An 11,576-nucleotide genomic window follows, 5' to 3' on the forward strand; every position below is an offset into this window, starting at 1 on the left:
ACCCGAACGTACGACGCCGCGAGCCGCCAGCCTGCTTGTGACCACGGCTGTAGCAGCAACACAGCCGAAATGTCAAGCTCAAGTATCCCATATAAAAATGTCGCGTTGATACTTGTGTTTGAATGAAACGCGAGTTTATAATTTTATATTGTATGCAGTGTTTTATACTTATTACGTTATCCTATATGGGATAATAATGTCTATTTATTTATGCATTTAAATAAAATACTAGATAGTTGAAATATATTGTTCACAATAATATTTACATAATATAAATCATGTTATTTAATAACTATAATTAAAAATAAATGAATAATGCATTTGGGTGGTTTTAGTAGACCTACTAGCACAAATATTAAAATATTTAAAATAAGTACTAAGGCTTATTAAGTTGCTCAATCATAAGCTATTAAATTGTACATATTACTTACCACTTCTAAATAAACTTAAGTATTTACAGATTACATTATACTAATATGGAGGTTCCTTCACTTGCCAACGTGAATTAAATTCTAATAGAATATTAATGAAAATCATAGCTCGTCTATGAATTTGCGGCTACGTAGATTATGCCATAATGGCAGGTTGTCCCAGAACTTTGAGCGCGACGCTAGGTTTAGCCTCATGGTCTGCTCGCTTCCAATCTCCAAGTACTCCATCTTGCTTCCACTTGTAGCTGGTTCCCATTTGGCGGGAATACTCACCGGCTTGTTTGGATTTCTGTAAATAACACGCAAGCATTATTCTTGAGCTTACGCGTAGGTTTGGATATGTGGATAGCTGAGCCATCGCAGTGACAGTAAATATCTAAGGCGGGTAGCACCATCTTACTTTAACTTTGTCAAACGTCATAAACCTGTTAAACTCTATACAAAAACCACCGGTTACCGTTAGATTTACGGTCAAAGTTAGGTGGTGCAACTGGGCCTAGTATGATAGTTAACATTGAGACTCACCCACTAGTAGCAAAGTTGGTGAACATATTCCTAATTAGTTTACCCATTTCAATGTCATTAGGCGACATTTGTTTAGACAAGAAATGTATAGGGAAAAGGTGCATCAAATCGTCTGCATGACAAACACCTGTAACAAAGCGATATAAAAACATAATTAGTAACTAATTTTATTAATTGGTTCAGGCGCAGCACGCAGGAAGAAACTATACATAGAAAAAAATAAATTGTAAACAAATACTTTCGTATTAATTGTAAATTGTACAATTTAGTTAGAATAAACTTTATCATTATAGGGAAATTTTGCGCTACATCCCGTATTTACTACATACCATAATCGCCTTCGAGATCTCCAAATATTTCGGAGAAGCTGTTGGTGGCCCTGTAAGCTAGTTCATAAAGATATATCGGTGATTTGCTGTAACTAAGAGTTTGCTCCACCGCTTCCAAAGCCGGGTACGCAAAATAGGAATCCGTGTACATCTGCAAACAAGATTTTTTAAAGACTTGAAATATTCGAAAAAAATAAGTATATTGTACCAATATTCGTGTCCGTTGGAGTTGGAGAATATGATGAAAATTTGATATAAATGAGAACACACTAAATGTTTAAAAAAACTCAAACTCACTCATATCGCAATTTTGAATACCACACATTTAATACACACAGAAATACATGAAAAGCATTTAATACCTGCAGAATTCCCCATTTCAAAGTTTCAAAACTATCATCTTTCAGATATTTTTCCTTTATTTTCTTGGTGATTTCATCAGCGTATGGAGAGTTGTCATAGTAATATGTGACGGGGGCAATTATGTCAAAGCCAGACATAAACTCCTTGAGCCTGGTTTCATTATTGGTTATCCCTGTAACAAATTATTATGTCATCAGACTCATTACTATCAAATTACTTGCTCAAAACATACAATAATTTCCGCGGAGGGCTCTATCATAAAGTGTTTATACTCGAAGTTACATAAATTATATAGCAATTTTATTATTACAAGATTCTATTTATAAAATAAACTTTTTGCGCTTAGAAAATGAACTGGCACGGACTATAAGTTAAAGTAAAAAATCGAAGGCACTACGAAAAACAAGATTTATGAAAAACAAAACAAAAATCATGGGCAGTGTGGGCAGTTATTAAAAAAGGGTCGTCCATCTCGGTGCCCAGCACATAATATTATTTACAAACAAAAACAATGTTTAATCTCTTAACCATAATGGTATGACTCAAGGTCTTGCCTTGAACTATTTTTTTTACTTTATTTGCCTAGTATTTTTAAGCTGAGAACACATGAATACGAAACAAATCCGTGACCATCAGAGTGACTTGTCAAACGAGATATTTTGTCAATTAATTAATGCTCATTAAATTAGTTAATTTGTTGGAGTAATGAGTGGTAATGTTAAAGTTTTTATTGTACATTTTCTAAAAACATAAATAAATAAAAAAAGTCTGGGATAATTCACGTACATTTTATAATGGTTCAAAATGGTTGTATTGTAGTGTAGTACCTATTGCGTAGTATAATTTGTCATATAACGATGAACTATATGTTTTAAAATAACGTACAAACATAAGCGATTGAGATATACCTAACGCCTTTGGGGGCTTTAGAGTCTAACACAGAGTTATACTTTTGTTTTCAGAACCCACGCGACAAAAGAGTATTCAATCGGAAAACAATGAAAGCCACGTCGAAATCTGTACTAATATTATAAATGCGAAAGTAACTCTGTCTGTCTGTGTCGTTTTCACGTCTAAACCACTGATCCGATTTTAATGAAATTTTGTATAGAGTCCCGGTTTTTAAAACAGGGCCGTGCGCGATACCGTTTTTTGTCAAAGACAAATTTCCACGCGACTGAAGTCGCGGGCAGAAAACTAGTCATACATAATGTATAATAAATAATAGGTATAGTATGGAAACGTGTATGTGCTGTTGTCGAGATTTATGACTGTCGCTTGCGGTTACGACCCACAAATAAAAAGGCACAACGAGCGCAACTTATGGCAGTTCACAGTCCATGCCGTTGTAAATACTGTGTTTTCAACGCTTAGTATGTAATGTATAATCATGCATAGGAAGATAGTGAATTATACCAATCCATATTACATAACCCATACAACAAAAGTCTATTAATCTGGGGTGGAAACAATAATATCAATCAAAGTTTTGTAATAGTGGGAACCTACTATGAGTAGTCTTACTGGACAAGAGGAACTACAAGACAATGTCTTAAGTGCCTTTTTCCTGTCATGCGGATTTCGATGCGGATCTGATTCGCATGCGGGCTACCCGCATTTTATTCTTTCATACATGTTTTTCTAATGTCCGAGTGTTTACAACAAAATCTAAATGTAGTCGCACACATAAATTATTGTATTCTGTATACAGTAACAGTGGACAGCACATCAGAGTGAACTTTGTTATAAAACAGCATCTAAAGCCCGTTGCCCATGCAGGGCAACTTTTTGTAGTGATGCAGTAGCGATTCTGTCGCACGTTCTTATCGTGTGCCCTCGCCCACATAAATACGATTCAGTCGTGATGCAAAAGCAATACTGTCGCGCTTCTGTCACGATGCAAACGCAATTCAGTAAAGGTTCGGCCAAACCAACGCGTACTACCTGCGTGCGCGATCACGATCAGTAGAAATCAGTAGGGTCGCCATCGTCATCGCCATCGCGCACGCAGGTTGCACTCGTTGGTTTGGCCGAACAACCTTACCGGCACAAAATTACCTGCAATCGCTACAGTTCCGCGCCACTCTTCCCTCCGTTCTCTCCCTGATGTCGTCCGACGTGGTCGCGCGATTACATCGATACAGTCGCGATTCTGTAGCGCATTAGTAGCGCCTTGGCATCACTTCTGTAGCGCGTTGCAAATGCGATCAACGTGCTGTCGCTCGTTTACACAAAGTCGCCATGGGCGAGGGGCCTAAGCACCATACCCAATGAACACCTACGCTAAGTTGTAAGTTCATTGGAGTTATCGTTATAATTTAGGGAAGACTTACACGCAGACTTCAAGCAGCCTTCGTCTTTCGTCAGACCAGTCATCCACGGCACCGCAGGCACGTCGTTTATTTTGCGAACACTTTTAGTCAGGAAAGCACCGGGGAGATCTGGCTCAACCACGGCCTTGAATGGAGTCATCGGCTCATAATCCCATACCTGAAAACAATAATTTCATAACACGATTTACGATAAAGATAATAACTAAAGTAAGTTGTTCAAGAGCACTTTCATTTTAAATGAATCACGCACGCGCTGTAATTCTGCATATAAAATGAACACATTACAAATAGGACACTCGAAATTTTGCTATTAGGAATAAAGTATAATAAATTCGCCGAGGCAACCCAACTTTGAGCGTTAAGGATAGTAAAGTAGAGCATTTTATGTTATTTATTCAATAAAATAAATATTTAGTATCGCTATGCGGCAAACAGACGAGAAGGTAACATACAAAGACGATATTATCACAATATCTCAGCGGACACTTAGGACTAATTTTGCCCACATAAATATTACCAGAACACACACCTACATGGCTTTAATCTGCCTAGTTACAAAAAACTTTTAGATGCGTAAGTTATGTCAACTGATAGGGATATACTCATCGATTTCGCAGCTCATTAGCAATTTAAATACAAAACTAGTTTTAAATGCGTAAAAAAAAGATTAATGTTGAATTTATCTTATTCAGGAAATGAAAAGATTAGCAAAAGAAAAACAATACCTCAGTATTGGCTACATTGTGAGTTAACCGTCTTACGAAAATTTTTGAATTACACTTACATAAAATTGAAATTCGGTGCCAATGATGTCATAGCTGTCTTTCGTGCGAAGACATTTGATCATGGCTTCTGATGGAGCCTGCGGACAATCCAGGAACTTGGCCAGCTGGAATGCGTTTCTTAGAGCTTCACCAGGTGGCGCTTCTGCCCACGGGACCAGCGCGGTTCCCGATTCCGAAATCGCTTTGTGGAACAGTCCTGTAACAGCCAATACGTAATCTTAAGTAGGACTGTTTGTCTCATATGTTAGTGACAGGTTACTTACACTCTTCGAGTAGAATCGGACCATCCCTACTCTTCCCGTGGATATCGTAAGATGCGACTAAGGGAGAGAGGGGAGATAAGGCAACACACTCTGTGCATATAAGGAGTGTAGTTGTACAAAAACATTATTATTAACCTTTGTTGTTTCAAAATGATTTACATAGGAGGTAAATATGTAAATCATTTTGAAACAACAAAGGTTTATTTAGCGGAAAAGTTTTCATCTAGATTCAAGTGCCGTAATTCCCCGTCCCCCACACGGTTGAATGCGGTTCTATTTCTTTAAAAAAATAAAGGAATGTTTTATTTGACTAAAATGTTCTATCTGCAGTATTAGAGAACTTTTCCTCCAAATTGAATTCCACCCTGTGTAGTATGCCACGAATCCACACAAAATAGCGGGTTGAGTAAAATCTTGTATAGCATTATTTATTTGAAGTGAAAAAAAATCGGAAAATGGGCAAGTGAGAAATACAGCGGTAGACACTGGTGGTAGTTTGATGCGGTGCAGACTGGTGAGGCAGCCTAACCTATATGTATTAAGGTACCTATTCATAAAAGAGTGTAATTGTATGATTGATTACCTTGGCTGGTTTTCGACAGCATATGAAAATGGGCACTGGCCCCACCGGCACTTTCTCCGAATATGGTCACCGAGTTCTTGTCTCCTCCGAAACTCTCTATAGTTTTTTGGATGAATCTCAATGCTTCCTGTTGATCCTTGAGGCCGTTATTGCCCGGGCAGTGTTCGTCCAGGGTCGACAGAAAGCCCAAGGGACCTAAAATGGAAATAGTTGGTACACTTGACAAAAATACCTAATGCATAAATATTCAACTACCTATCAAAAATGCAGTTACCCAGTCTGTAATTGATGGTTACGAGAAGAACATCGTTATCCAACAGGTATTGCGGTCCATACATATAAGTACTTGAGTCACCACACATCCAACCGCCCCCATGAATAAATACCATAACAGGTAGAAGATTGTTTTCGTGGATCAAATCCTGCAATCGAAAATGTTAAACATTCTTTTCACAGTAAAAGTCATCAACATAGACATCAGGAACGCTTCGTTTTGCTACAAAATTGAATATGTACCTACTCGTAAGGCTTGTTTAATTTCAGTAAGAATCTATGTCTAAGGTTGACTCTTCTTAGTAATCATTAACCTTCAAAATGCTAATTAAAGATGTAAGGTTAATCCATTATCCTTATTAACATAATTAATATCACCTTAAGCATTTTTTCTAGACTGAAATGTCTTTTACTCATTATCATTTAAATGTTTACTACTTTTCAAGTTTGAGTTTAAAAAATATTATCAGGTAAGGAACTTATGACGTTGCTAGATGCGAACTCAATAGACTACTAGGTAGTAAGCAATCTAAATTCTAACTCTAATTTTTTATTTTCATTTTTGTCCTCTTCTGGCATTATTTAAGCACAAAGTGCTTGGATCTCACCTGTTACGAATAATCAGTTGACTTACATTGTTATTGTATGGTGTATAGATATTCAGGTATAGGCAGTCTTCCTGGCCCACGATCTCTTTCTGGCGAACATAGGGGTTCCTCTGGACGCACGCAGGGGTGGTTTTCGACCCATCCAAAACTCCTTCCCATGGCTGCACTGGTACAGGAGCCTGTAAATATACAATAAAACACGTCACGAATATACAAAATTCCCGATGGAACACGATATGCAATCCAAAATTGATGACCTACATCGAAAGGCGGGCATCACGTGGCTCAAAATTAACTGCCGGAAGACCCAAGAGATGCGATCTGGAGTGAGGAATTGCACACCATTACGGATTGGTGCAGAGGATGTGGAACCTGTCCACAATTTTACCTACCTCGGGAGGGTCGTGTCAGAGACTGGGGGTACCGAAGAGGACATCACTTCGCGCATTGCCAAGGCTAGAGCCACCTTTGCACAACTTCGCCCCGTATGGCAGTCACGGAAACTGACCCGAAGGGTTAAGATCAAAATTTTCGGGTCCAACGTTAAATCCGTGCTGCTTTATAGGTGTGAAACGTGGAAGGTCACCAAGGTCATCTCGCACCAGCTGCAGGTCTTCGTCAACCGCTGCCTTCGCCGAATTCTCGGCATATACTGGCCTGAGAAAATCTCCAACGTGGAGCTATTGGAACGCTGCCACGAAATTCCGATCGACCAGCAGATCAAGCGCCGCAAGTGGAACTGGATTGGCCACACTCTCCGAAGGGATCCCGATCACATCCCCAAGCAGGCTCTGGATTGGAACCCCCAAGGAAAACGCAAGCGTGGTCGCCCCAAGCAAACTTGGCGGCGCACTGTGGCAGACGAGGCGAAGAAGATCGGCAAGACTTGGAGCGAGATCAAACACATAGCTCAAGACCGAACGCGATGGAGGACTGTTGTGGACGCCCTCTGCCCCATCTAGGGGACATAGGACCATAAGTCAAAGTAAGTCCGATGGAACATGGCCTAATCAAACCGGAAAAAATTTTTTTTTCAAAGTACCTAATCTTCGCATCAAATCTTTGATTTATAATTAGAATAACCAGTATAAACCGGTAATGTTGCTTTTTTGCCTGGCCTACTAGGTAGGGGAAAAAAACAAACTTTTGATAGATATGAAGAAGCGGCTCGACAAACTAAATCAACTTAATTAAGAATCACTGTCTGAAGGCTTAAAATGAAATGGGTATATAGCCTGACCAGGAACATAAAAACCCTCGCCATGTTGCGGAAAACTAATGGTACTAATTTCTTTTAATGGCAACAGTAACTGAAAACTTCATTGACATGTCACCTTGCATGTCAGTCTATTGCTGTCAAAGTGTAAACAAACTTTATTTTAAATGTGCGCAATTAATTTTGTGAATTAAATTGCTAAAATCTTTTTATAGTCGTGAAAGAAAAGTGGTTCACAATGTGTTAAAGTATTTGTCGAAGAGAAATACTAAGGGTTCGGACAATATTTTCATTGAATAATGTTTCCGACAAAGGTTGTCAAATTGACTGACATGTTTATCGTATAGTACAGTCCACTATGAAAATTAGCTGTGGTTTGTTTCAACTACCTATTTTAAATTTCTTTGTCACTTTCTAAGTGTTGAATTTTATGGAATTGGGAAAGAAGTACCGAGTTTGAAGCGTTCATGAGCAGACATTGCAGTTGAATATTCAAGTTCTGAATTTGATTATTGATGAATAATAAAATAAATCCTACTAGCTCGATTGATGGTTTCATTTAATTTATTTAAACCAGGTTACCTATAATAATATTTTTTCGTTAATTTATGAAAATATCAAATTAGCCCGTAATCCTAAATCCTGATACATAAAGTTTTAGCCTATTAATTTAACACAGGTACGACTGTACTCAGTGTTGCACTATAAAATGCAATTGACGCGCCTCTATGCCAGGGTTTTTATGTTCCTGGTCAGGCTATACAATACATTTCGGACAGGTTTTGATAAAATAACCTTGTTTCAAATAAAACATTGAAATGCTAAAAAATGCCTACTAGGCTTTATTAATTGCTACTAGCCAACAAACAGTACAATAATAATTAAAAGAGAACAACACGAAAATAAGCTAAGGTATACCTACATAATTATGTATAGAAAACATACAGATGAATTAAGTTGGTACCTCCTCCCTTTTTTGAAGAAGAATGAATATTTTATGGAAAGATCCTACTTCATTTACATTTAATAATAAAATCGCTTCTAAAACACGTGAAAAAAATGCCTGTGCTTTACCACTAAACTAAACCCAAAGATCAAAAACCATGAAGGACATCTTTTTAAAAAAGGTACTTTCCTACACTAAATTGGTGCTATGAGAAACAAACAAGAGGTCAAAAATGTTAATTTGAACTTGTACCTACTCACTTCCTGGGCTATGTACTACCGATTGATCAATCATGTTAAATTACGTTATGTCGTACAAGACCCTATGTTTAACAAACAGACTATGGATACACATACTTGTATTTATTCCGGTACAAAAACTTGCCTTAAGTATATTATGTTAATTCGGGTGATGGTACCTGCTTGTGCTATAAAATTAAGTGTTCTGTGGTCATCGACCTTGATTATTCCGTATACTACAGTTAAATTTATGTCTATAGCGCTCAAAGCTTGATATAATTAAACCCAAGGAAAGCTTGCGATTGTTTTTTTCAATATTCGGCTTAAAACTATTTTAAGTTCAAATTCATACTTAACTGCCATTACCCTTAATGCCTATATCCCTATAAGGGACGGATTTTTAATCTGTAGTAGATGGTCGATAGTAGGTATAGAACGATGCTAAAACTCGTTACAATCCAGATTTTTTTGGTTCATTTTAAAACGTATCTAGGATTGTTTTTTTTTATATCAAATAAATTGATTTTCAATATACAAGGCTGGCCAAAACTCTATTGGACGGTATTCAGACAACTTAAGTTTTGACCACCAGATGAGAAACCGGTAGATTCAATCCTAACCAAGAAAAGTAAAAAAATAACCGCCACAAAAGTGCAGTATTTCTCCATATTTAACTGATCACACCTTGGTCCCAACAACAACCCAAGACTTTCGACATTGTAACCACCAAAACAAGAGTAGAACTGCGAATATTAAAAAAACATATTATGACAAAACCAACGTTTCCCTTTAATAAAAATGGAAGAAAATCATAATAAATATTTTATATTCCAATTTGGTCTATGGAATGCAATTTCATTGATAATTATTGTTATCTCACATAGGCAATTATTTTTAATTACCAATACCATTATGATTTTAAGACAGATTCAAACCTAAGTAAATTCACACAAGTTTTTTTTATGTTGCACAAGAAATCAAGCACGAATTATGTCTCTATGAAGCGTAATACAAACTGTAACACAATTACTCGATATCTAGTTAAATACAGTATACGAATTTATAAACAGAGAAATTCCAAGTTTTCCGATACTTTACTTAGATCGCGTGACAATACATAATCGTTCTACTAATTAAATTCTACCATTGAACATCAAAATACGTAATCATTGGTGTTTTGTACTCACCTATAATTAAAACATATTTCCTGTATGCACAAAAAACAAACAGTAGATGATTTAATGTCGAAATGTTTATTAATACAACAAATATAGGTATGTATTTGTTGAACCCACCTGAAACCTTAGATCTTTGAGAGGAGGTACTGCAAATGGAATGGATGTGAATGCTGAGATCTCTTTTCCTTCCCGAGTTTTCATATAATATCCTTCAATGTCTCCCAGCGGAGTGCTCACTAGTGGCCTCTTTTCACTGTTCACATTACATGTAAATAATACCACAACAGTGAAAGCAAACGGTAACCGTAAATCGAATCGCATCATTTCGCTTCCCTCAAAGATACATAAAACGTAAGTTAAATCACGATCGCTCGTACGACCGAACGATATGACCGCCACACCGAAAGCAAAAAACTAAACGAAACATGGTTCTGTCTCCGGTTTTTATATATACTCGTACAAGTACAATCAGCTCGTCTTGCCTAGGCAAATGAACTTGACTGTACCCAAACATTCCATCTCGACATCTCAAAGTCGATTTGTTTTTGGTTGACTGATAATTTCAAATTGTTGGGTCCATGGCACTACCGGTGCATTATTAATGGATGATCAGAACCTTCGTTAGCTGGCACACCTAACAGGTAAAATGTAAAATAATATTTGGTAAACCCGGGCCGGTGTGAACATGCGTAAATGAATTAATAACCACACTAGGTATTAACATTACACAAGTGGGTGCACTAGCATTCAATTCATGCGCAGTAAATATTATTATGTATGTACATACATAATACACTTAAACGATATTATAATATATTCGCTTAAGACAAGTGGTAGGTATTCAGTTTGCACTAAATTTAAAATATGTAATCAATGAGGGTTTTCGCGAATGAAAAATCCGCCAGACGTAGACGCGAGGTCCAAATGCTGCATGATTGGTTATTTTTGACATGACATTGACAGATATGTCAAAATCTACCAATCACGCAGCAGTCAGACCCCACATTCACGTCCCGCCATCTAGCGGATCTTTCATTCGCGAAAACCCTCAATGATTGACATTCATGGTACTAAAAAAACAGTTGACTTTTACTAAGATCACAAATGAATAAGGCCCAGAACAGACGGTGAAACGCAACTGCAACGAAACTGCAACTGCTAGTTACTTTTGAGTTGCATCTAAGTTTCTGCCATAGCGTCCGTTTTGACGCGACCAGTTTGAAACTTTCAGTTTCAGTTTCATTCATCAGTGTGCTTACCATGAGTTTACGTTAGGTGTGCTCGCTAGCGACTACGTAAAAAAAATGACATTAATTGTATGACATATTGTGCAGCGCCCCTAGCGGCTACTTTGAAGAAACAAAATCTTCATAGAGATTTTTGACGTACTCGCTAGCGAGCACACCTAACGTAAACTCATGGTAGGTACACAGAATCATCCGAAAGTTGCAGTTTCGTTGCAGTTGCGTTTCACCGTCTGTTCTGGGCCTAAGAAAAAAACAAT

General features: G+C 37.4%; 1 protein-coding gene across 1 annotated transcript; it reads right to left on the minus strand.

The window, feature by feature from the left end:
• Positions 1-226: 226 nt before the first annotated feature.
• On the minus strand, positions 227-10,497 carry LOC135086642 (juvenile hormone esterase-like). Its single transcript, XM_063981395.1, has 10 exons — positions 10,190-10,497; positions 6,520-6,672; positions 5,887-6,034; positions 5,613-5,807; positions 4,766-4,962; positions 3,982-4,138; positions 1,648-1,820; positions 1,286-1,436; positions 957-1,083; positions 227-720 (listed from the first exon to the last, which is right to left on the minus strand). Exons 1-10 carry the CDS (start codon positions 10,394-10,396, stop codon positions 534-536), a joined length of 1,695 nt encoding a protein of 564 aa, XP_063837465.1. The 5' UTR covers positions 10,397-10,497; the 3' UTR covers positions 227-533.
• Positions 10,498-11,576: the final 1,079 nt, after the last annotated feature.

The sequence above is a fragment of the Ostrinia nubilalis genome, chromosome Z, assembly GCF_963855985.1.
Source record: "Ostrinia nubilalis chromosome Z, ilOstNubi1.1, whole genome shotgun sequence".
NCBI classification, from domain to species: Eukaryota; Metazoa; Arthropoda; class Insecta; order Lepidoptera; family Crambidae; genus Ostrinia; species Ostrinia nubilalis.

Coding starts and splice junctions, on each gene's coding strand:
- LOC135086642 (XM_063981395.1), bottom strand. CDS start 10,396: ATGATGCGATTCGATTTACGGTTACCGTTTGCTTTCACTGTTGTGGTA. Junction 5,808..5,886: donor AACCATCAATTACAGACTGG/GTAACTGCATTT, acceptor TTTCCATTTTAG/GTCCCTTGGGCTTTCTGTCG. Junction 4,139..4,765: donor GCACCGAATTTCAATTTTAT/GTAAGTGTAATT, acceptor TATTGTTTTCAG/GTATGGGATTATGAGCCGAT.